Genomic DNA, 27123 nt, shown 5'->3' with positions numbered 1-27123 from the left:
TGTTTGGGTTTGGTCAAGTGGCAGCTGAAGAACACGTCCCTGGCCCGTGGAACCGATTGTTAAACCAACCAAGGGGACTTTTATTGAAAGAGCATTATCAAAAAGGTAGGGTTCGTCATGTTTTGAATTTGACCGATGTGTTTTCTTAATTAGCATCACCAGTTTCTCTTTTCTCTCAAATGACTGCCCTCATACTTAAAATGCTATTTTGCCATTTGAATAAGTCTTGCTAACCTGTGGATAGCACTCAAGCAGTCCATACCCAGCAGACGTCTTGGCTTGTCCAAACAGTTGGAACTAATTAACATTAAGAAAGCAGACATTTTGGCTTGTATGAGCAGGAAAAACAAAACCCGTGTGAACATTAACAATGGCTCTTTTACTTTTTCGCTGTAAGCCAAGCCAGTGAGCCAACATGCACAAAACCAGGGCCTTCAAATTTGTCCACCTTATGGAACAGGGCCATCATTATGTTGGTTACACCTGTCAAAATGTTTGTGTATGAAGGCTCCCCTGTAGCAATTTGTTAATCATGTAAATAACTTAATACACTATTAGTTACACATTTTGTGAGCCATCATGAATCTTAAAACAGCACCATTGTTTGGTTTTATCTTTATATTACTGAGATGTTTCCAACTGCTGCCTTTAAATTTAGAGATAAAAATGTGTGATAATTATCCTACAAGTGGGACAGTTATTTCAATTATCACCGATTTATTAATCAACGATCAAATCACTAATTCACTGATTTGAATGGTAAATTTCATAAACAAAACAAACAAACCATACAACAAACAGTTGACAGTATCCTGTGTAATTGTACAGTTTGTAAGTGGGCTGTGAGAACTTGTAACTACATGTAAATACCATTAGGTGGCGTTAAAGTCACAATATGCACAATAACACAGCGGGTTCAGACGGCCATAGACCTGCCAAAGTTATGCATGTAAAAAGATTAATGTGTTTAAATTCACCAACACGGTTTTAATGCTGATCGAAATCGTTTAATATTACTTCTCCGATTAGTTTGGCGTCCACGGCTTTGTGTGCACTGTGATATTAAATCCAGACAGCGGGGCAGATGACTGAATTATTCTTGCTTTGGGAGTCAATAGGCTGCCAGATTGTCTCTGTCTCTGTGTATTGTGTTAACTGAATGGACTTTGGGCAAAGGAACTGAGAGGGAATCGAGAAAGTCCAAAATGCATATTGAAGTTCGTGTGTGTGTGTGTGTGTGTGTGTGTGTGTGTGTGTGTGTGTGTGTAGGTGGTGTTCAGCAGCGGGCTATGAGGATTTGAGTACAGACTGCGTTTCCTCTCAGACAGTAGCCTTTTCTAATCCAGTCCCCTCGTTTCATCATCATCATCATCATCACAAGGTCCTTTGAAAAGAGGGACTCTGGTCGTGGTTTTAAAGGAGAAGGAAAAGTAAAAAAGGGTGAGAAGGAAGACTACCTGGCGTGTTTGCCTCAGCTACCAGCAGCAGACGGAGTCCCTCTAAACCTACACCTACCTACCCACCGGCTGGGGAACTGCCTGCATCCGATAAGGGATCTAGTCCACAAAATCAAGTGTGGAGGGAGGGGGTGTGGAGAAAGGGAGTCGAATTGGAGAGAGGGAGAAGAGACACCGAGGGAGGGGGAAAGGTCAGGGACACGGGGGGGTTATCACACTGCCAGAAGTAAGGAGAGTGTCTGCACAAACGGCTTGGCAGACGAAACCAAGGAGACGAAGTGAAATAAACCAGCAACCCCCTCTCAGCCACTGACATCTTTTCGCAAGGACTACTTTTGGATTTTTAAACATTCTCGACTTCTTCCAGACACACATCTTGTGCTTTGGTGAAGTCCAGGCAACAAAGACTGAATTTTGGACCGTGCGTAATTTGGAGAGTTTATTGCCACGCTGCGTCAGGATGCGCGTCTGTCCGCTGCTGGTCTTCATCTGTCTGCTGTGCGCTGGACGCGCTCAGAAGTTCTCCGCTCTCACGGTAGGAAGAGCCGCATAATTCCCCGAATACGTCTCACTATATAAAGGCTTTTCTAAAAGTTCAACACGCACTTACAGTATTATTTTTACGACATAAAATACAGTGCTGAAACAATACTCTTTTTAAAAAGTCAGTAGCCTTTGTTCGTTCACAACCTTAGCGCTCCTTATCCTTTATCTGTGTCCTCTTTATGAGCTTTTCCTCTCATAATCAGAAATGCTTGAATAATCATAGAGGTAAACAGAAATCTTAAATACATTTTAACAGAATTATGACCCATGCTGATAGGATGATTTTCTCTCCAGAAAAAGTTACACAGTTTGAATATGTGCCATATATGGCAGAAATTCAAGATGGAATTTACAACTCAAGATAGGTTTGCATTGTAAAACTTTATGAACTCCATCCCCATGTGTTTCAGGGTCTCTGCACAGTGTATCTGAGACAGCAAAGCTGCTGGCTTGCCTGTGAGGGGTTGACTGGTCTGTTAGCAGCACCACTGTGGTTTGCTCTTAGTGCCTTCACCTGTCTGCCAGCTTCTGGACTTGTCTGCCTCTCTGTCCCATTTGCTCTTGTACCAGTGGCTCTTCAGATGCTGAGGTACCAGTGTCGGGAGGTCTGCTGTGCCAAAGCACATGGCATTGTTTACAGTAACAGCAGTAATGCACCATATCCATGTTAGGAGAAGATGCATCTTTAAAGCAGATGAGGGTAATTTCATGGCCACGATCAAGTGCAGGTACCGTGCTGAAGGAGGGATAATAGAGAGCGGAATGTGCACTGTCAGAGACTTCCCCCCTTGATTTAGAGGTCGAAGTGACAGCTGACTCCTCCAGCACCAATATTTATGGGTACGGGTGAAGATGCCTTAATATCCAATTGGAAACAAATGGCCATGAGTTGTTAACCTGAAGGTGAAGGGTCGGAGATCCTTTCTCCCTGACGGCACTATGTAGTTGTGGAATGTGGGAGGAAGTGCTGCACCGAGCAGATGCTCCCCCTTGATTTTCACCACGACACACACATTTACACATACATCATATGAGAAACAGACAGATCATGTGTTTCTTTATTGAATTATCAAGGGTGGTAATATTTACCCAGCAAATGATGTAAAGGTTATGCTGTGTTTGGATATGACACAGTGGCCACTATGCTCTGGATATGACTGTAAGAATGAAAAAGCTTTGCTATTTCATTGCATGTTTCAGTAGTAACTGTGTCTGTGTCATACCTCCCCACTGTGGTTCATAAGACCAATTCTTTATTGGAATAGCACATGGAGCACTGAACTTGTACTTTTACAGGACTTTGTGAGTGATTAATGGCTTATTGTTTGAACGGCACAGGAGAGGCTATTTCTGGTTTTAAGAAAATGTCTCCATTTCATATTTTGTGCATATTTGAGGTCAAACAGGCAGTTAAATATAGGGGATATTTGCCCAGGTTATTCACAAGGCAGACTTTTTCCATGTGTTAAGGAAGTATGAAATAGTGTGTGAAAAGATGAGGGCACATTGAACATTGGCTGCCTCTTTTTCAAACCTATACAAAGCAATTTGAGTTTAACATATGGGCTACATTGCCCCCTATGCTTTCATAAAATTGTGCACCTGCCTAAAGAGACTTCTTTATTGTCACATGAACATCAGTGGCCTTTCACACCAACTCTTTCTTCTTAACATCTTTCACAGCAATTAAATGCCTTTACCTTTGATTGAGTTAGTAGCCTGGTTAAAGGCTGTCACTTTCTTCCCTTTCCACCATGCTGGAAACTAATGATCCCCTTTGCATCCTAGCATCTACGCAGGAAACTCCCGCCAAGGCCATTTAACACATTTGCCACGGCTCTCAGCTGGGGCCTCCATTGACCCTGTGGGGCCATGGTGTGAGGGGCCTCTCGGGGCGCTGGAAGCGGGGGCCTCCCAGCCCAGAGAGCCCTTATCAGCCTACAATGTGCTCTCTGCTGGAGGCTTGCCTCCTCCATACTCAATTCAATCCCACAATGCCGCAGAGCCAGGGGGAGGTAATAGGATTTGATTTGTATGCTGGTTGGTCTTGGAAAAAAAATTTTCCTTACACTCCGCCCGTCTCGCCCTCTCTCCCCTGTCTCTTGTTCCTTTGCCAACCTCTTGTATTATTTGAGCAGATGCAAAAAGCATCATTAAAGAGAGATCATGCGAAGAAAGAAAGATATCATGAAAGGAAACGCAACAAAGTAAAGAGAGAGAAAAACAGAATGTGAGAGCCAGCTGTCTGGAGGTAGACAAAAAAAGGATTTGAGCAATAGATGGATTTGAGTCACAATATGTGTTCTGTCTTGTTTGAGTCACCTTTTATGATAAATAAGGGTGGAAGCTTATGCTGCGTGTAGCTGAGGTGAAGGCCATCCATCACTCTCCAATGTGTTACTGTGCATGATAATGGTGCTGGCTTGGAGAGGCTGGAGTGAGACATCAGGGGAGTGTAAGGCCTCTACCTCGCCGTCGCCCATCCATCACCACAGGCCAAGCACACTGCAGTAGACAGCTAACTACCATTAGGAGTGCACAGGAGGAAGAGGTCCTCAAGACACCATAGTCTCTGATGCTTCCTCTCACAAATTTCACATCTTATTTGTTCCCCTGCTGCAGTGTGGCCAGCTTTCACTGTGAAATAAACACTTGGATGCCTGATAGTGAATCTGGGTGGTTGATTTCATGGGCGGCTGATTTCATGGCTAGCTGTGTTTTTCCATGCTGTGTTCTTGGAGCTTTATCATAAACTTGCAGACACTTGGCACTCTGCTGTGTGCTGTACAGCGGACATCTAGCAGGATGCTGGGCCACAGAATGACTCTGTTTGAGTTGTCAGTCTGCTGCCTGGCAAAGGACTGATGCTGATAATGCTGGTCTAGTGTGAGCACCGGGGTGGCCAGTGTGGGCTGTGGCAATGTTGGCGGTCCACCACCAAGTATGGCTGGACACACAGTCACTATCAGAGCAGTTTCTGGCTTTGGAAGGTTGTGGTCTTCTGCAAAACCACCCTCAGACCAGCCTGTCACGCCTGCTGGACTTTATGTGAAGGGGCAAGCTGTGAGAGACAGAGTGGAGGGTGAGAGGAGGTCACAACAGCAGAAGGATGTCCTAACTGGTGTGGGAGGACGGGGGAGAGGGAGGGAGACTGTCAGTTAGGTGCAATGATGCAAACAATCCAAGAAACCCAGAGACACTAAAAAGGAGGGGTGAGGACATGTTAGAGCGCCAGTTCATACAGAGAAATGTGGAAGGAAATAAGCAGCAGGAGAAAGAGAACTAGAGACCATCTTGTGATGGGATGACACCAGCCACGATGCTTGTCAACATGTTGACATTCTGACCCATGAGGGGGTCAGTAGTTAATACTACATTATTACATGATTACACAGTAGACATGGAACAGACCACACCCGTCTTTGAACTCAGCCTTTATTTCAAAATCAACTACACACCTGTAAAGTTTCATCTCTGTATTTTGCAGAGTTGCAATGCTATTGTGCTGACAAAACACACATTTTGGCATGATGACACACACACACACACTTACGCACACACACAGGTGGTTAGTGGATGAGAGCCACTGTGGCATCTGGTTGTAACCATTTGAGTCATCTAAACAACCCTTCTCAAATTCAGCAATGCTCTGCAAAGTGGCCACTTCCTCACTGATGGCTTTTTCTGACGTCCTAACGTGAACTAATGTCTATTTATATAACATCCAGTTCATATCCGGGGGGGGGGAAACCTTTGTTGCATGCCACCTCTCTCACCCAACATTTCCGGCCATCGTACCACTGCTATTAAATAAAGTCATAAAATGCCAAAAATATGAAATAAATATGAAATAAAAAATCCAGCATTTCACGAGGAAAACCAAAAATGGCACAACACAAATGCCCCTTTTATTTTCTTTAAATCATCCTATGACCCCTCGTAATTATCTTGGAACCTCTTATGGGTCCCAAACACCCACTGGGTCCCAGATGAATGTGATGTGTATTCCATTGCTATAGACTACACTATAAGATTGTCTTGTCTAAAAGAAAACACTTCCTTAGTAGCCTTTAACCACTGGAAATTTACTCATATTTTGTTATTACCAAAGGAGGAAGAGGTATAGGTCTGTCTAGAAAGATGAAGGATGAGAGTTGAGACTTGGACACAGACTGTACTTACAAAGCCAACAGTCAGCTCTGCAGTGTCAGATGACTTTTTGTGTTATTATTGTTTTCAAAGCCTAGAAAGAAAGAAGTTGTAAAAAAAAATATGTTTTTTTAAAAATTTCATTGAATCTAAAAGACTAATTTTCCCTCCCTCTTCCGATGTGTTTGAACGGGCCTCTCCTCTCTGATCCCCTTAGGAAGATTTACGAGTAGGGTTGACAGTGTGGGCTGTATCTCCCCCCCTGGCCCAGGGCGACACTGCCTTCCCTGCCAACCCTCTTCCAGGTGCATGTAGCCCTGAAGCCCTAATCATCTAAATGCAGAGAGCTGCCACCAAACCTCATCTCTCACTTCATTTGTTGGATGTCAGACACAACAAATTTTTTATTGCTGATCATCCCGCCCTCCCCCTGGATGTGTGTCTTCTTTTCCTCTTCCATCTTGCCATGCCCTGTCTTTTGATAACTCGTAACAGATTTTTATGGCTTACTTTTAAATGAGGGCTTTGAGTCTCTGCTTTGTGCCACAGAATGATGTGTGTGGGTGGGTGTGTGTGTGTGTGTGTGTAAAGGAGAGCAAGTTTCTGTCTGTCTGTCTGTGGGTCTGCTGTGAATAGTTGACAGAGGGGTCATTCAGACAGAGCTTGGATATCCGTGCATCCACTGAAAACTGAACAAAAACATCACAAAACAAAAGAGCAAAACTGAATGAAAAATTACAGTGTTGCAGCAAGAAGACAAAAAGAGTTTAGAGAGGTATTTATTTATGGATATGACTGACTGAAAACAGCACCTGCATTGGCATGGGTCTCGAGTTTGTTTTTCTCCGTTCTACCCATAATTCCACAGGAACTGAATGAATGAATCACGCAAACTTTATGTAAACCCAACACTCACACTGTAGCAGAACAAAGCTCCCTGACATCTAGTTTATTCAGCCACTCTATCATTCACTGGTTTTTCATTCATTGTAGCAGTCACAGCTTGTTGCCACCCCTCCACCCCCCCACACCACCGCCACCGCCTCATTGTGTGGCCTGGCGAGGAGGTTTCATACCACGGAGGAAGATACAATGGTGGCATTGACACAGGTGATGTGATGCGTTCAGCCAGGAGTCTCCGTCCATGTTTCTCTTTTCATGGCTGAGTAAAACATCCTCAGGAGAGATTCCAGGTGAATACCTGTGCAGGTGTTGGCACAGACAAAAGATGAGGCATCAGTCAAGTCCTCTCCAGGCTTTAGACAAAGACAAATCATGGCTGCACCCTGACAGGCTTGTAGGGACACTGCCTCATCTTTGTCTTTGTGTTGTACAGTTTATCACTGCCTTATACTGTATTTATGAAAGGATGTTACACTTTCGTATGAATCTCTGATGAAAGCTTAAAAGCAGAATTAATCATTTGTATGTCCTTTATTAATGGACACCTGCTCTATCTTTGTTGTAGTAGCCTGTTTTTATAAAATACACAAGATCCAACCCCTTGTCTTCATAAATCCCTCCAGAATCACACGTGTTGTAGAGATTAAAGTGTTTCAGTGCAGACCTGACTGATTCCCAGAAATGGCTCGTTTAACAACTGTTGTCTCTGCTTATCTCCTACTTTCTCACCTATGCAGTTCCTGCGGGTGGACCAGGATAAGGAGTGCAACATGGAATGCAGCGGAGCTCCTCGCAAACCCCTGTGCGCCTCAGACGGCAGGACCTTCACATCTCGCTGCGAGTTCCTCCGCGCCAAGTGCCGCGACCCCCAGCTGGAGGTCATCCGAGGGCCATGCAAAGGTCAGGTCATGAGTCACGCTTCAGCACCGCCTGATGCTCTCAAATGTGCAGAGAGGGTCACAGTAGAAACTTGTGGGTTAAATTCATTTCAGCATAATTAATTCTTTGAGTGCTGGGAGGATGAGTGGGGTTGACACATTGAGAGTGGATGGGGAGGGGAGGGGGTCGCTGCTGCCTGGCTGGTTCCATAATTTCACACCATTTGTACTGATGAAGGAAATGTACATTTATCAAAATACTCTACTTGTTTGGTTTTCGGAGGAAATTATTTTTGTCTTCTTACAGATTACATGCTTTGGTACAACAGACATACAGAAAAAGTGTCATGGGACCAACAACTTCTTCACTGATTTGAAATGGCTTCAGCTTTGTGAAATCAAATGATTATGCAGAGGCGAGGGCATTTCAATGAAATACTTTGACAAGAATTAATGGTCTCATTTTCATCATAGTAGATGTAAAGCTGTACATATGTGACCAATGGAGGACTGCAGATGAAAAGCAAAAGGGGAAGGAGAGCCAGTGAGGTCAGGCAGCTCACAGACTCCCTCATTGTTAGTCGTCGTTGGAAGGAAGAATCCATACACCCAAATCCTGAAGCCCTGAACCCTCTCGCCCCCACCCTCATCACTAACTCTATACTGCTAGTTCATTGCTCTGCAGACCGTACACAAAGCCCCATTCTTACATATTACAATATTAGATCACTAATGCAGGGAGCGTGAGCAAAAGGGTTTGCTTAAAAAGAAGTCTCATATGATGGAAAAGCATTCTACGATTTTATGCCCGTGCTGTGTCTCTATGGCAACGTCTCTAAGCGGACATCTGGATGTGGTGGACAGCGCCGGGACACAGAATAGAGGATTCCAGCTAGGAAGCTGAAAGGGACGAGAGTCCATGAAAGTTGTATTGTATGCGTCAATAACATCGGGTGTATAAGGGTTCGGACCCCCCTCTGCGGCTGGACGGGTGAAAGACACAGCAACAGCAGCCGTGTCAGCACCCGATATATACCAGAGGGCTGATCTTGCCTAAAAGCACAGAGATGGGATTGTGTTTAAGGATGGTGAGACTGGCACCACATTTGTTTTCTATCACTGCGCTCAGATGATTCAAGTGTCCTGTCATTTTTTCCAGTCAAGTTTTTGGTCGGAGCCCCCTGGAGAAGGATGATGGTTTTGGGTTTTTCCACTGGAGCTAACTTTAGAGCTCCTCAACTCACTGTTATCCCCCATGCGGAACATCCAACGTCTCTCCAGTGACAGTGACACATACACACACATACACTAAAAACACACCGGCCTGAGTGAAACCAGTGCACATTCCCCTGCATGTGTCTAATGGTCAATCTAGAGACAGACATGCCAGGGACATGCAGCCTCCTGACCAAACTGGTGAACGTTTTTAAAATTAGCATGAGTCATTGTTTTAATGTGATTTGAACCTGCCAGCCAGACGGGCACTGCGTGGCAGCTTATGTGTCACACCAAGTTAACATTGAACCCACTGCTGCCCAACATTTCCTGACAGTTTGCACAGCTGTTGCTGTTGGCCAGGTGGGATGAAGCAGCTGTGGAATGACGGGATGAGCCATGGCTCTAACAGTGGGATGTGAAAAGACACGAGGTGCGCATAGGTGAAATGTTGCTGACTCTCATTTATGTCAACAAACACTTAGAGGACAGTTCGGGCTGAGCTGAGGAGACAGTTGAAGTTTAGGAGGAGAGTGAGACAGACCCAGAGACATTAGGGAAGGGTCAGGTTTTCCCTGTGCATCAGCCCTTTTCTTGGGTGACTGGAATGTTCTTCAGGAGCAGCACGAGCTGCCTCGCTCAGTAATGGCTTTACCACCAGGCACTGTGCAGGCTTGCCTGACTTGCTCCTAATAAGACCGGGGGTGATGGTTTCTTTCCCCAGCCACACAAATATCTGCTGCTTCCGAAATGTCTTGAATTGTTTCCCCTGCATCTCTCCTCTCTCCCTGCATTTTTCTTTCGTTCTTCTTCATCTGTGAGATTCAACATTGTCTTCTGACTTTTTAAGTATGTTGGTTTCGTAGTTGTGCTGCATAAGAAAATAGTTGAGCTGTGGGTTGAATCATAGGTCTCTGTGATGTGTAGTGATTCCGGTGATTTGTGGTGCTCCTCAGATACATCCAGATGTGTAGCAGAGAAGAAGTACACAGAGCAGCAGGCCAAGAAGCTCTTCCCGCAGGTCTTTGTGCCTGTATGCAATCCTGATGGTACATATAGTGAGGTAACAAAAAACACACTATTATATGATACTTGTATATGAGGCGTGGCACTGGTCTAGGGAGGCCACAGCAGAAAAGAGCAACTCTTTTGCATCATGAGTCCACTTTTTGCAAAAATTGCTCTTTTCTCCTGAACAGATTTTTATTGTTAATGAGTTTTTAACTGTGTTTCTTCACATTTCATTCTCAGAGATGCCCTCACTGGTTTAGATTTTGCCGACTTTGTGTTTACATGTTGTTTTAATTACAGGTTCAGTGCCACAGCTATACTGGATACTGCTGGTGTGTCACACCCAATGGCCGACCCATCAGTGGCTCAGCAGTGGCCAATAAAAAACCTCGATGCCAAGGTAGGTGAAACCCCAACAGCCTCCCTTACACTGGGAAACTGTCAATAATGTGTGCACTAGTATAGGCTTTTCATTTTGTAATAAGCCCACATTTAAAATGGCATTGATGGCTAGAGTTGTAGTCAAAATGTGGTTTCTGTAATTATATGAAGCAATGATGATAAATTGAATTCAGCACAGCGAGGCATGACATTTCATGTTTGTGGGGGGGTGTAATCTTTGGTCCTGTGGGGAAATGGTCAGCGACTAGACTGAGGGCCACAGAGTTTGAGGGCCACCCGAGGACTGAGCGTTGCTCAAGGCATGGGGCTACAGTGTAAATAAGCCTAGTAGAAAATCCTGGCTGCAGAGTTGAGCAACAAAATTGAACTGTAAGGAATGTAAGTGTTCCTGGAGGATGGTGTCTGCCAAACAATCAAATAACCAATGCCACATGTCCTCCCTGTGCGTCTTCGAGGGTCTGCCTTGTAAGTTGCTGCTGTCTCAAGAGTGAGAACGTTCCAGGAGCAGCTGTAGGAGCTGCAGTAGTTTTAACTGCCAGCTGTACTTTAATTATAGCTGTGTATATGAAGTTTAAAAAGTTCATAAAATACATCTCCATTCACTTGCAGCGTGAAAGTAATTGGAGCCATTTAAAATGAAAGAAAAGAGTTTCCTGTTTTCACTGAGGTTTCACTGTAGTTCGCTCTTTGCTTTGGTCTGGTTGCTGTTTGTTCTTGTACCTCAAAATAAGGCCAAAGATTTGTGATCCTTCAGCTTTTGTTTCACGTGAAAAAAGTGAATAGTGGTGAATTTTTAATTAATTTGAACCTGTCACTTTTCAGGATCAAAACAAGAGAGGGCTACCACAAGAGAGCCTGGTAAAGCAGGTGAGACTTTAATTCAAGTAAAATTCACTCAGAGGCATATTGACTCCTTTATATGTGCATGTGTGCTTTCATGTTTGTCCATGTGCATGTGTGTACCTATCTAAGCATGCATGTACATGTGTGTATGTATTCATGTGTATCTCTGTGTCTGTTTGCCTGCATCTGTGTCAGAGATGTGCAGGGTGGGTCGCCTGTTAAGGCTTGCCTCTCTAATATTTTGTCAATTCAAGACAGTGCAAGCAGCCTGAAGGCTGATATAAAAGCAGTCTGTGACTGAGTAACAAGTCTAAGGAGAGAGGCTGCGGTGAGCTTTAATGCCCACCGCCAGCAGCTACAGTGCCTATAACTGCCTGTTGTCTTTACCAGGCAGCTAAACGACCAGGGAGCAGCCAGAATGGAAGATCACTGACTTATCATAAGCTCTTCTCTAACTTTGTCTCTTCATCTTGGTTCTTTTTCAGCAACAGTGTCTTAAGACACAAGGAAATGTTTTGACTGTATCCTCCACCTACTTTCACTCTGTCTTTCATCAACATCTACCCTCTTCCAGTTATAGAACCACTAAGTTTGCCTCCAGCTCCACTTCAGATACTGTGTATCCTCCTCTCATCTTTTAAGACACTATTTGTTTAACTGATTTGATTTGAAGGCTCAGACAGAAAAAGGGTAATTTGGGCTGATTCAGATCGATTCCTTATGTGATTCTGTATGTGTGCACGTGTGTGTGTCTGTATGCATGAATGTGTGCATGTGTTTGAGAGAGAGAAAGTGCGTCTCTGTCCACTTGTGTTTGTCACATGGGTTATTCCTGTCAGTGTGACATTTACGTCTGCGCCTCTCTCTCTGTAAACAGTCTTGGGTATAGTGTCTGTCTGAGGCCGGCCAACTCATTACACATAGATCAAGTGGGAATGCAAAAATTTGAGATGGTGGGAGAGGGAATGAGGGAGGAAAGGAGGGGAAGGGGGAGGGGGTTGTGGTTCAGTCTGAACTGGTTGGATAAACAGGGTGGTGAAAAGCAGAATAAACTGTAGATTTGTGGTGTGCCAGCACTGAAAATAGCAGTGATTGCATCAATATTTTGATTCAGCAGGAGCCCATCAGCGCCTGAGCGTTCTACGGCAGCCATTTCTGCACTTTTATTATCGGAATTGGTAAAGTTAAACACCAAATGCTTTACCATAAACCCAATTCTGGTGCTTGACTTGACAAATTCATTCACATGCTGGAATCATGTGCAGCTGACGACTGACAAACAGCCATAAAAATACTGCTGTATGACCACAAATAGCACGGGGGTTTCCTGGCAGATGCTAAAAGAGGTGTTACAGTCATGTAAAAGGCTGCAAAGTAAAGATAGGTCATTAGTGGTTTATCATAAATCCAAATCATAAATACACTTTCTGAAATGGCATTTCCATCCGTTAAGTGAGCAGAGTAATAACATGTCTGCCTCAGTCAGTCACACTGACTGTATGTATTTTTATCCACCAAGCGTGCTTGAGAAGATGAATGGCTGGCAAAACAAACCTGCATTAAATGTAAAATCCTGATTTTGCAATGGAGAATTCATTGCTGAAGAAAAGAACTTTAAGCTTAATCTCTGTTTGTGGAGCCACCCATTGGAGGTGCCCTGACTCATGCATTAACAGAGCTTTACTTTAGGCAGAATGAGTGTCCCACACTGAGGTTAACCACACCTACGGCCGTGGTTTTACCCAAAGCGGCTGAAAACCTCAGTCCCCATCTCCCTCCTACCGCAAATCATATAAACAAACAGACCAAACAAACACTGACCTCGATTCTCCCACTGTTAATTGGTTCTTCTCAGACTTGGCTGCTGCATTCTTCACCCCTTGTATCTCTCCCACCTTCACACAGCTCTCAGAACTCAAATGCAGGCAATGGAAGGATGGAGAAGAACATCAGGGACAACTGGTCCTCATCCTTTCCTCATTCATTATAACTGACCTCAATCTGTCCTCCATAGCATAATCTCCTTTGTTGCATGATGTGAAGCCATGGGAATATATGACCACTATACTTCTGGTTTTCCTCCTCTTTCCTTCTCTTACTGTAAGTCACCTCTTTCAGCTTTCAACACACACACACACACACACCTCTCTCTTCATCTCTACTTCTGCCTCTCTCATTATTGGCCGGGCAACGTGCAAATCTCACATAGTTAAGTGTTCTCTAATCTAGCTTACTCTCGTAATTGTAGTCTCCTTGCAAATATTCTCCATTCTAAATGCAGATGAGACCGGCCTAGTGGTGGATCCACAGCCTGCTACAGACGAAGAAGGTGAGACTTTATCCGTCAGACTGTGAGTAAAAAATGTTCAATGCTGTGCCTGTGTTTACTGAGACACTAGTGACTGACTCCAAAGCGTTGCATGAAAACGTCCTTAAAAGGGCAAAAAAGCCTGCACATGAGACTGCTACAGTGTCATTCTTCAAAAAAGGTCATTAGGAGAAATGTGATAGTAAAGTATTTTTAAATTGATAGGATTCACAAGATTTGATGTAAATATAAAGGAAAACTAAGAGGACAACTTCAGCATGAGTTGCATTTTTGCTCATTTTCCCCCATGCATTTGGAGTTAAAGTAAGACTATGCAATTTTTGTTGAATAGCACCACAATGGCCACAATTACAGGATATTAATGAATACTAAAACATAGTGTAACAGTTGCATAAGTAGAGAAGAGTCAAGTCAAGTCGGCAAATTTACTCAGTAATGTTCATTTTGCAGCAATATCTTTTTAACATTAGCTAGCTAGCTACTGGTCATATCAAACCAAGTAAGCTAGCAAGAAAGTGCCACAATGTTAATTTAAGTAAGGTTGTGTTTTATTGATGAAGAATTCAACTTTTGATTTGAAGAAGAATGGTGTTATTTCTTATTTCAAAATCACGTTTACTTAAGCACTGTGGTAGACTGCTTATGCTTCCTTTTTATGTTAATTTATATTTAAACTCCACTACATGTTTGAGGCAAATATTGTACTTTTCACTCCACTATATTTATCTGACAGCTCTAATTACTGGTTATTTTACATATTAAAATGTTTCATATGAAACATATCATCTTTAAAATGGGATGCATTGATACAGTGAGAAATAACCAACGCCTTATAAAGTATCTGATATCAGCTCAAAGTCACAACAAGGTGCAATATTAAAATCCTACTTCCATGTTAATTCATCATCAAGAATCAAATGATATGATATACAGTAATATAAAAATCTGAGAAACACTAATGAGTACTTTTACTTTTGATACTTAAAGTATGTTTTGCTGTTAGTTCATCTGTGCTGTAGGTTTTTCATTGTTTTTTCTTGTAATGGAGTATTTCTATATTGTGGCATTGCTACATTCACTTCCTTTAAACTCCAAATGACCGAGAAAAGAACCTCCCACAATTCTAGTGCAATAAAGATAATCCATCACTCTTAACAGGAGGCATTTGTAAAGTTGCATTTGAACACTTTTATCACCCTTTTTACATTTTCAAAGAATAGTTTTATGACTTCATGTCAATGTGATTATTTGATAATACAGGAAGAAACTCACAGTCATAGTTTACTGTCCCCTTTTTTTGCTGCTATATTTCTGGTCACAGCTGTCATATGCAATTTACTGTCCACATCCACTCCAGCACTTTGAGAGACGATAACCCTGATGTCCATTTTATAGTCCGTGAGTTTTGGAAACACCAGGTTTGGCTCAGATGATAAACAAGTGTGTTTTCAATTGAAGCTAATAAAGCTGTCTTGGTGATTTTTTTCAGACATCATTTCCCAGTACCCCACTCTGTGGACAGAGCAGGTTCGCAGCCGACAGAACAATAGAACCAGAGCACCATGTGAGTTTCAAAGAACACTTTTCCTTTAATGACGGTGATCGGGTGTTTGCAAACCTCAACTGAGAGCATGCTCTGTGTTTTTCCTACTTGTGTGAGCAATCATGGTTTGAGGCTGTTCTGTCTTTTAAGGACAGATGGTGGGTTGTGAAAGCAATACGTCTTGGTGTTGGAGTGCGTCAGGCTTTGAGGGTCTGCTTCTTTGTGGTTCTTCACGTTGAAGCATATCTGTAATTATCAGCACATGGCACAAACACAGGATCTCCTATTCTTTTTTGCTACCCCGTTCTGCCCTCCTGTTTCACACATGCACGTTTTCACCTTGGGGAAGTATGTTGCTTTCTGCATAAATTTTGAGGTCAGTCTCGAGATGAGAACCCTCTGTGCACATGTGCATTTGTGTGTGAATCCCATTATCATAATTTACAACCAATAAAAAAGAGCCTGAGAAATGCAGCATTGATGGTTTTGATTACCATGTGCTCTTTTGGGTATTGGGGTGAAAAAAAAAAAACACCCACCCCAACAAAGAGAGCCCATACGGAGGAACTGGAGCGAAGAGAGTCGGTTGAGAAAGCGGGGAGGCATTTCATTTGGTCTCTTTTGTGTGGGTAAAGATCTCTAATGAAAATAAACAAAGGAAAGGGATATCCATAATCCCGCAGTAGCTTCCGAGCCTTGAGGCGAGCATTGAAGAGAGGGAGAGATCGGTGATGAAAGCCCTCATGGCCAGAAGAGCTCTACTTCCATCCCTGAGTTTAATACTCAGATCTCTGTTGGAGAGCTGCACTGCAGAGACGGAGGCTGCTGCACATAGAAAAGGTCTGATTAGATCCTGCTGAGGCTCTGCAAAACCCCATCTTTCTCATGAAGCTCATGAAACACTGCATTTCTTCTTGAGGATTTTCAATGAGTAAACATACAGTACATCCCCAGTACTTTACGTTACCCAGCAGTAGTGTGTCACTGAATGTAGGTGTGTGGAGGCAAAGGCACAACTGACCACTGCTCTGCATTTGTCTTGTCCGTTTCTCTCTCTGTCACACACATCAACAGAGGCCAGTTGAGTGTCCAAATATTTACTTAACTTGGGGCATAGGGAGCTGTACGCAGTCATTAGCCTGTTAATGTCCGTAAACAGTGCCATGGGGGGCTGATATAGCAGTCTACACACACTGTCTCCAAGCACTCATCCTCCTCCCCTTAGTCCTCCTCCTTCACCTCTGGGATTTTGCAGTAATGGTTAGAGTGTATTGAGAAAGCAGCTGAATGTGTTTCACTTTTAAATGGAAATTCAAACATTTTACATGTAACATAAATCCAAAATGTGTTAAGCAGATCTGGTTAGGAATGACTCCAAATTTAAACTTAAAACAGACCCTTTTGTTCACGGTGTGTGTGTGTGTGTGTGTGTGTGTGTGTGTGTGTGTGTGTGTGTCTGGATTATGTATTTGCCAAATCACACAACCTTAACCACCCAAGCAAATACTTTAGAGGTGATGTGTGTGCGTGGTTGTGTTTGTGTGACCAATCCATTAGTGCCTCCGCTGATTCCTATATAACCTCTGACCCCTCTCTCCAGCCTCATCATGTGACCAGGAGCAGCAGTCCGCCCAGGAAGAGGCGAGGCAGCACAAGAACGATGCTGTTTTTGTACCAGACTGTGCCCAAGGAGGACTGTACAAGCCTGTCCAATGCCACCCTTCCACCGGCTACTGCTGGTGTGTCCTGGTGGACACTGGACGGCCCATACCTGGGACCTCCACCAGGTAGGACAGAATTCACCTTTGCAAAACTCATGTGTGATATGGTTATTTTACGGCTTATCTATGGTACCTTCAGCCTAATTTACAAAGATCCTTGGAATTTATTGCGCGGATCTTTGTGGCAAACAAACCAGACAGTTGTTACACAAAGCAGGTGAGTGATCATTAGCCATCCTATCACAGCAGAATAGCCGATTGAGGCTGTCAAACTGGATGACCCAGTTTCATGCCCTCTCTTGGCAAGTATCTTATGCACTAAAATGTCCCTGAATAATGCTGAGCCTCTGTATTTGAGACACAGAAAATGCCAATAACTCTGACATAAGCATGCAGACAGAGTGACTCAGTGGTCTGGTAAGCAGCAGGTCAGAGGTCAGTCAGCCTGGCAGAGCAGGGCACTGGTGCACTCTTGTTGAGCAGCGAGGCTGGGTATCCGATTAACAAGGCTCCAGGCAGCGTGCCAGACAGCACATTAGCACACATATGGAAGCGTGGATTGTCCCCCTTCTCTCCCCTTGTCCCAGGCCAGCTTTTGGCCCTGTCGCACAGCAGCAATCAGGACTCCACCAGCTCTCCAAGGGAGGCCCTGAAAGCTTCCTTGTGTCCCACGCTCTCTGTCTGCCTATCTGCCTCTCTCCCTCTATCTTTCTTTCTCATTGTCCCTCCCCCGTTCTGTCCTCATACCAGTCCCAAATCCCTCTGCTCTTTCTGGATGTGTTTCACAGCCTCTGGTTTGCCACAAAACAATTATTTGAATCCCTGAGATTTAACTGTACGGGGCTAACTGGAAAACATGGGATTTCTCTCTGGTTTTACAACGAGGATCGTTTTACTGTCATAAACAATCCCTTCCACCCTTTTCACTTTGAATTAATTGGCATTTTCTCACATGGTGTATTCTCTTTCACAGGTATGAACAGCCAAAGTGTGACGGCAACGCCAGGGCCCACCCAACTAAACCCAAGGATCATTATAAAAGCAGACATCTCCAAGGTACGTCTCCAAAGACGATTCAGTCTCTACTCTTCTCTATTGCAGACCACATGGTGAAGTTCTTCTGCAGCTGGCCTTCGACTGCTGCTGAGCTTCCAAGGTTGTGATAACTGCGTGTGTGTGTGTGGACATCATTAGCACTGTTGGTCAAGGAAATGTTTGATAAAGAGTTGAGGATTGCCAGATCACTGGTCAATAAGCAAGGAGACAGAGACGGATCGGGGGAGGATTAATCTTCAACTGACACGGGAGATGGAGGATAGTGGGATGATAGCACGGCAGAGAAACAACAGGGAGGAGAGGTAGAGATAATGGATAATAGGATGCCAGAGACAGGTAGTGACAGAAAGACTGACAAGAGTGTAGATAAGTAAATTGAGGGCGGGAGGGTAGTTTGGGGGTGGTGGTCATGGGGTGGGCTTAGTTTCAGGTGAGACTGTGTTTTACACTTTAAATTGTAGAATTTATATTTTGATATCTGAGTGGAATTTCCTAAAGGATAGAACTGAAGATAGATAAAATGATCATGTGTCACATTGCCGTTTCAGCAAAACAACATATGTTGAGGGTGGATGGATGCTTTTCACTCCCCATGTCTTACCAACAGTCACTGTTGGTTTCTCTTAACTGAGACTGCCATCACTCCCTTACCTCAACCAAATATTTATCCGAACCAATCCTAACAATCTTTCCTGTGACACTAACCATAAACCTAACCAAACCTATAGCGGTATCAGTTAAAAAAAACACTTATGAAAGGGACTAATAAGATATGTTATGGATATATCAATATCGATGTGGGGTGTGTAATTTTGGAGGGTATTTACAGACTCTGACTTCTCTGAGATAACTGCCATGGCTCTTAGCAAGAAAAGAAAAATCCAGTTTTTCTAAAGTGTAGGAGATGGTCAATCAAATTAATCAGGTTACTTTTCAACAAGACGATACATTATACTGGTTTCTTATTGTTTCTCTAATTAGATGTTGAATTTTTTTTTTTGTTTTTCCTGCTCCTTCAGTGAATTTTTTTTATGGCCATCATTCCACCTACTGACCTAACTGCTGAGATACAGGATCATAATCACTCCACTCAGCTGTACAATGGAGCCCACATGGCATCACAAACATAAATGATGAAACTAATTTTGAAGTTGAGCTTAATGCAGTTATCTCAAGCATCTATTTTAATCTGAAAATAGAAATAATTGTTGAAACTCAAAAAAAAACTGTTATAAATGTCCACTTGCTTTTGCTGAGCTGATTCCAGATTAATTTTTGACATATTGTACTTGTCATATTGTACTAATTTGCATTCCACCTTGTTTTCATTACATTTGTAAATACTACAATATCATCATTGTAAATATCATCATATTTCATTTTATCAGTAATTTCATGACGACTCATAAAACCAGTGCAAGCAAAGTTATAGCTTTCATGTGCTGCATACAACCAAATCTCAGTTTAAAGCTGAGTGCTTGGCATATTTGCAGTTTTTTGGTGGTTTGGTAAACATGTTAATAATCCAGCAGCATATGAACAGAGCCGCCACTGTTCCTGTCCCATCCATAACTGTTTATGTAACAGTTTGCCAGGCCAGAGCTGTACCCTGCTCGCAGGTGCTGCATTTAGCAGCGAGCAGCGCTCTGTCTCTGTGTCGAGGAGTCTTGTATATGTGTATAAAACTGGAAAAAACGAGATGGACAGTCACAGATCAATGCTCCTTAGACCAATAAATGTAACTCGTGTTTGCCTTCCAGTGGCACCGCTGGTGTATATTATTGCTCATATGTTGAGCAGGAAAAATTACAGTGTCTGTCAGCAGATAGTGTTTGGTGGCAATGGGGTGGAAAACATCCCATGAGAGAGAGCTCAAGCACAACCAAGCGCCTTTTTAAACACTGTGTGGTGGGACAGAAAACAATATACCTATTCAGCCATGCAGTCACCCAACACAGACGCTCACACAAGTGCACAGACATCACTCTAAAGCTGTCAAAGTAACCTGCACCGTATCAGCCAGGTCTCCAATTATAAAATATGCCGAGATGCAGTCAAAAAAAACAGCATCTTGTTTTCTTTATGAGGAGTTGCATCAGTGGCTGTAAACCCCGTTACTGTATGAACCAGGGATAATTATAAATGTTGCCTTCACATTGCTGCAGCCTATTTGCTGCTGAAGCGCTGGTGTTGAAAGGTTTATGGGGCAAGATGCAAGAAAGGAGCAACTTGCCCTGAAAGCAGCAGGAGAGGAAAGCGGAGTGTTTGGCTAGCGTTCTCCCCAGAGCGGGATCATGGGATAGCATTGGGGCAGGCATTGGGAACTGCAGCTGTGAGTGCTGACAGGTCTCTGCCCCATGTGGCTCCATAGAATAACACTGCTTCTTATTGACAGTAGCACACAGGCACACACATGCAAACATGCACTTAGTGGCCAACTTTCTAAAGGCCGCAGATGAATAGAGGCGTATGAATAGCGGTGTAGATGTTAGATTTTCAACAAGAAAAAATGTAATCATTTGAGGCTTTCTCAACTTGATTCTGTCCTGCATTTGTCAAACATGGACATTACATAATTATAATCATTATGAAGTAAGGCAGCAGACGTTTACTGCTTCAGCCTTGAACCGAACGGAAAATGGCCAGACTCAATTTCCTTTGAATGACAGCAGGAACATTTGTGTCCTGCCCTTCAGCAAAACAGCGTCCAGACAGACAGAAGCTGATCTGTCCCGCCTCCACAAGAAAAACTTTTGCTGCCAAGAGGAAAGGACTGCAGCTTTACCTGATTGCTTCCCATCTGAATGAACTGCAGACATGTTCAGATTCCTCCAGCATTACGGAGAGGACGTGTGCTCTCCATGAAAAACACTAAGCCTCAAACAAGTCCAACTGCCATCCCACAAATCTCTCTTCGGTCAAAAGCCAGATAAAAACACTTTGCCTTCTGAGGGTGCAATTGTGTGACTGTCTAGACTAATTTACCACAAGAGGCTCAGCAAGGCACCACTTTGGCCATTCACAGGTGGGTCAGATATTTTACTGGGCTAGGTCCAGGGAGGGCCCACTAAAACTTAAGTGCAAGTCTGTTCAGCATGTAAAGGAGACAGTGGAACAGTTTGGACATGTGAATGTTTCAGCCCTCAGCTCGGCACAGGTCGCTAAAGCCCCGTGCTACTTGGGAAAGGTGGAGTGGAGGCAGGGTGCTGTGTGTTTACTCCGATGCTGGTCGCCACCTGTTAGAGCGGGGCAAAGCATACTATTATCTCCAACACAAGAGAATCTGGCCCCGCAGGCCTGGGCCATAAAAAGAGTAGCAAACTGCGGAGAATTTCTTCTTCTCCACAGGCAGAATAGCAGAGGGAAGTCGGACTGTGAGAAAGCAGAGGTGAGCCGGGAGAGGAATCCAGGAATCTCTCAGGCCTCCATCGCCTTCAGCTCTTTCAGAACAACCTTGGCCTCCTCACTCTTAAAACTCTCTGGCCTAACAGACAATTACTATCATTAGGGTCATTCCTCTCCAGTTGTTTCTCATTTTAATTTTTTTCTCGTCATTCTGCATGTAATGATGCTTCTCTGTTTGTTTTAGTAGAATAGTTAATGATAGATTTTACCTTTTAGAATTCTGGGTTAATTACATCAGTCTCCTCTCTGGCTGACATTTCAAATAGTAATCCCACCACATGTTGAAGATCAGCTGTTGTGTCTGTCGATCCCTGAATGCATACCTTTACATCAGACATCCCTCGGATGAAATCCTCAGTAACGCTGTCTGTCAGGACTGTATTTGGTCCCCTTGATGTCTCAGGTGAGTCTCAGGTGCTGAATGGAGCCTCTTGTCCACACATACAACAATCAGTAACATCATCTAGGCCTCCAGCTGTCAAAACCACTCAGGGGCCTCTGGGATGATTGGCAGGTACCCTCTTCCTCCTCCAGATGAGGGGAGGTCTGACACTTTATGAGAGGGAGTTAAAGACAACTGTGAGAATCTTGTTTGGGTTTATTTTCTCCTCTGCTGTCTTTATGTGCTGCTCACGTTAGACCTACGCTGCCTGTTACATGACGTCCCTCCCCAAACATTTATTAGGCCACCTATGATGGCAGCATTCCAGATCACAACACATGTTGTAATGCTGTGGACTGGATGATCGTTTGTCTGTGTTTGCTGACACATGTGTACACTTAATTCCATATAAACTGTATAATGCACGGTCACACACACGCTCATTCGGGGACCTGTGGTTTATTTTCCAGGCTGTCCTGGGGCAAAGAAAACAGAGTTCCTGACAAGTGTTCTTGATGCGCTGTCGACAGACATGGTGCACGCCGTCACAGATCCAGCATCCGCCGGAAGGTATGACATATGTTCATCTCACCATTATTGATGTATATTGGTGGGTTCGGTCATTTGCATGTGCGGTGTGCTACAGCTGATTTCTGCTGTAACCATGGAAATTGACTGAGCCCCGTTGACTTCTGTTGTTCTGGACAGTTGGATGAAGTGATGCAGAGGCCTTTATTAGCTGATGAACTGATTGATATCTGTCATTTAGGATGGCTGAGCCTGACCCCAGCCACACCCTGGAGGAGAGGGTGGTCCACTGGTATTTCAGTCAGCTGGACAAAAACTCCAGTGGGGACATCGGAAAGAAGGAGATCAAGCCGTTCAAACGCTTCCTGCGCAAGAAATCCAAGCCTAAGAAGTGTGTGAAGAAGTTTGTGGAGTACTGCGACATCAGCAACGACAAGGCACTTTCTCTGCAGGAGCTGATGGGCTGCCTCGGAGTGACCAAAGAAGAGGGTGAGCTGAACAACACAACAACACAACCTAATGTCTAATGGCTAGCTACAGCTAATACAATCTACCAGCGCTTCAGCTGGCAAAACTGACAATCGATGGCTTGAAAATAAGAAGCCTGCTTTGGTCTACATCAGCTTGAAATCAAGTACCAATTGGGACAGTGCTTAATGAAAGGTCACTTGTATTTTGTGGAGGCATTGATCTGATGCTTGAATTTACCAGACGTTCTGCTCATATTTTGGTTGTAGAGGTTTATATCACTTTTTTTTCTTTCACAGGGGCCAAACCAGGAGAAGGCCTATCTTCTAGTAAACTAGTGAGTAAACCACTCCTCCCATACTAATGGATAACATGACTCTAAGAGAGCCTGGAGTCAAACTGTTGACTGAGTCAGGAATGTAAAATCATTAAAAAAAGTTGTCAGACTAAGTGCAAACAAACGAGCACATGTGTTAAACTGATGTCACTTCATTTCTCTCCTCAGAATCCCTCAAAGAAGCAAGGCTAAGCCAGCAACTGAGATTTCCCCTCCCATACGGAGAATCTGCCCTCACCAATCGGCAATAATGGAAACCATAGTATTTGCACTTTGTACTTTAAAAAAAATGTAAATTCACTTTGTAGAAATAAGGTATTTAAACAGACTGCTGAATCTGTGAATGATGTAGTTAGCTTTTTATGTCCTGACAAACAAAAATTATTTAACACATACAATGTATGTGTCCTTTGTGTGTCTAAAAAGTATACTTTTCAGAGTTGTACAAGTTTTAATGTTTGATGTTACATTGTGTGCCCTCTCCCCCGTTGTGCTTTTTCCTCTCACATTCATAATGTTAAACGGGATATTTGCTACACAGCTATAATACTTTAGACCATGCCATCTCTCATGTACTGACATATAGCATCTCTTCCTGTGCTTTGTACAGCAGTTTGAAAGAATGTTTTAAACATACATAAAAAACATCCTACATGTTCACATGTATTCATTTTTGTTAGAAATAAAGAACTCTTTTATACATTTTGTGAGTCTTAAAGTGTCAAAGATGGTTCATTAGGTCAGTGAATTCCTCTGTTTCTCTCTGATCCAGTTATTCTGTATTTTCCTTCTCATTATATAAATGTTGTAATGTCTTTGCCGTTTTGTGTTTTCTTGCTGCGTCTTTAATAAAACACCTTGTTGACACAGTCTTTAGGAGCCAAGTATTAGTCATACATAGCAAAGGTCATGTATCATCCCATTTTCAGACAGCATGCCAGTTCCCCTGAGGCAACATTTTAGAATTGGAAAAACGGATGGTACTTGTTTCTGTTCTCGTCACAGATTTCCCACGTCGACTGAAGACAGATAAATGGACCAATCTGGGCTGTGTGTCGTATGACTGCCCATTAAGAGGGCGTTACATGAGCCAGCGCTCGCGTGACCGTGAACATTTGTATTTGCATAAGGTAAGCTTACATGTGTACGGTAAATGTACACTTGAACAGTCAGTGAGGTTTGAATAGATTCTTTCTCAACAACATGCAGCACAGAGCAGCCTTGACACATTACAGTACTGTACATTGTTCCTGCCTGATTATGTTGGGGCTTCTAAATGGTAAGCCATGGCTTTTCACACACAATGTCCCCTATAGGGCTGAGCGACTGACCTCAGACTGACCTGTTCACTCAGGCTTAGCCTCTAATTTATGATTAACACATCGGTCTCCTTTCTGTGATATAATCCAGCCCAATGGTCTGGTTTTAACACCCCAGGGGAACACAGAGGAGAGATTATGAACGTCTGCTCTGAGATGGTGGATTAGAGATGAATAACCTATGGCCTTCTTAATCACTTTCTCCATCCATGGCAACGGAAAAGCTAAATCTGAAGCAACATGTCCTAAAACAGCAGGGATGTATACGTTTTTATCCCCCAGAAAAACCCGGGCCATAAGTGGACTGCGAACTAAGCCTTTATATGCATCTAAAATCAGTTAGTGTTCCTTATTTGCTTGCTTAAACACAGTCTTCTAATTATAAACTCACAATTCAGCTCCATCTTTTTGCAACATCCCTAATTTCCACCCGTGTTCCTGGCCTAAATCCCCCTGAAGGTGATGTTAGCACCATGCCCAAAACAACATTTGCTTTTCCCAAACAGCCATGTAATCTGTTAATGTGGCTGTGCTGCTTACAGGTGTAGCAGCGCAGAAGCTACACCTTACTGCTGCTCTCCTCATCCAACAAACTCATCAACCTTCACCTAAACCTCTAGCCAAACCCCTCGACTGCAGCTGAAGCTCCAATCTCCTCCCGACACAATGCTAAAGCCTTGTCATGTGTGATTTCAGCTCCCCTGGGCTGAGATGCGCGTAAACACCTTTTACGATTTGGCCTGATGTCAAGGCATGGTTTTGAGAATATGTTTCCCTGATGGCTTGGACTCTTGCCTGAACTGATGGAGTAGCTGAAGAAAAGCATCCAAACCTTTTGGCCCGGTTACCAGAACCTTCTCACGATTGGCAAGGCCTCGCTCTCTCCTTCTCCTGAGTCCTGCTTCCTCGCTCCTCTCACTCACACATGCACAAACACACTCTCTGAGCACAGAGATACCATTGAGCGGGATTTGTGGGCACAGTTTGTGTGCTTTAATGGGCAAGAGGAGGCACCCGATCTCACCACTGGCAGGGCCTGCGGCTGTGGACTCATGAAGAAATTACTGTCAAAAGCCATCATGGCTTTAATAGCCTCTGGCCCCGCTGCGGCTTCCCCCTGGCCCTTGGAGGGGCTCTGGTCCATGGGTAAACAGAGTGAGGACGGCTTGCACCCTGGGATTCTCTCTTGCTCTCTTACTGCTTCCCCTGGTGTGGCCCAAACACCCCAGCAGTCCAGCCAGCGCCACAGGACACCGCCAGTCATTACACTCAAGAAAATTAATTGCTGTAGGAGGTGTGACTTTTTAATGGGGGCAAAAGAAAAACAGCTGTGTTAAGTGTTGTATGGGACTTACTGCTCTTACACAAAGAGCCTCCTCTAAAACTTTATCTCCCCTTTAAGGGATTTTATTTGTTGTGGGTTAGCAGTACTTGTACATTATGGAAATGCATACTTGCTTTCTTACCAAGATAAATAGGAAGATTGATATAGCTCTCATGTCTGTACAATAAATATTAAACTACAGCCAGAAGCTGGTTACCTAAACTGGAAAGAAGGCAAATGGGGAAAAAGCTCGCCAGGCTGTGTCTGAAGGCACCGTTAAAACTTGTTATATCTCATTCATTTAATCCATACACAAACAGGTGTACAAAACAATGGGAGGTTACGTCTGGGATTTCTTAGCTTTGCAGCCAACAGAGACTCTGAGAAGTTACCGCTCCTGGCTGAGAAATAGTTCCCAAAATGTAGAATTATTCTTTAAAAGCAACCACAGCAGAACTGAGAGGTAAAATTGGCGAAAAAATAATGTGATGTGCTCTACTCTCTGATTATACCAGCCGTCTGTTTAAACCGAGCAGCTGATTCCTCCTTTGCTGTTGTTGTCCAGAGCGCCTCACAGTCGTATTAGACTTCCTTGGCTGAGATGGACACAAACAGCATTAGTCGTTCTTTGCCAAACAGCTAACCAAGCAAGATCAAATGTTCGGCTCGAGACAGAGTGTATGCAGTGTCTGGGGAAAACTGAAGGGAACGACGTCTTCTTCGCACGTAGGGTGAATTGTGCAGTTTTTCTCATTTATGTGTTCCAGCTGAATGGGGTGGCTGCCAAGTTGAGGATCTGGCCTGACATCAGAATTTCCCGGGGTGATAAAGAGACTCTTGTTTGAATCACAGTTAATAGACAGTGGGAGAAAAAACTGTGATAGTGAGAGAGTGATATGGGCAATTAGAGGAGTGAAATTTCCTGTAAACAAGAGACAGAACTGTGTATGTGTGCATAGCCTTCACACCTACAAACGCCCACTAACTACACACAGACACACTCACAGAGGAGACACAGTGGATAGCAAATTTCTCAAAATTTGTGCCACATCCAACATGTGATGTGTTATATTGATTTTAAATTAACAGTGTTACAGTAACATGCTGTAAAGACTTGAAATAGACAGACTACTGAGCAATTACAGATCTACAATGATGTATTCTGTGTCCACGCAGCCACAAACCTGCAGATCTGGACATAACAATATTTGCTTTCATTCTTGAATATTTGGGGGGATTAAAACCTCTGGGCCTGGGAGCTGGAGGGTGGGTGTGCATGTGGGGGGTACTCGTCCTTTAATCTCATT

General features: G+C 43.6%; 1 protein-coding gene across 3 annotated transcripts; it reads left to right on the top strand.

Annotated features, from left to right (window-relative positions):
- Nucleotides 1-2: 2 nt before the first annotated feature.
- On the top strand, nt 3-24045 carry smoc2 (SPARC related modular calcium binding 2). Of its 3 annotated transcripts, none has more exons than XM_071481032.1 (13): nt 3-105; nt 7793-7955; nt 10105-10211; nt 10460-10559; nt 11384-11428; nt 13653-13733; nt 15223-15297; nt 16877-17063; nt 17971-18053; nt 22311-22410; nt 22610-22857; nt 23136-23173; nt 23342-24045. In XM_071481032.1, exons 2-13 carry the CDS (start codon nt 7826-7828, stop codon nt 23363-23365), a joined length of 1218 nt encoding a protein of 405 aa, XP_071337133.1. In that variant the 5' UTR covers nt 3-105; nt 7793-7825; the 3' UTR covers nt 23366-24045. The 3 variants fall into 3 exon arrangements, with proteins under 3 accessions (XP_071337133.1, XP_071337132.1, XP_071337131.1); XM_071481031.1 differs by lacking the exon at nt 3-105 and adding an exon at nt 1300-1992 and having other exon boundaries at nt 13686-13733; XM_071481030.1 differs by lacking the exon at nt 3-105 and adding an exon at nt 1714-1992.
- The last annotated feature ends 3078 nt before the right edge of the window (nt 24046-27123 follow it).

Source organism: Trachinotus anak, unplaced genomic scaffold, assembly GCF_046630095.1.
Source record: "Trachinotus anak isolate AG129_WGS33_773 ecotype Australia unplaced genomic scaffold, CSIRO_AGI_Tana_v1 ptg000007l, whole genome shotgun sequence".
Lineage (NCBI taxonomy): Eukaryota > Metazoa > Chordata > Actinopteri > Carangiformes > Carangidae > Trachinotus > Trachinotus anak.
The sequence above is the reverse complement of the archived record's forward strand: the minus strand, read 5'-3'. Positions and strand labels throughout refer to the sequence as shown.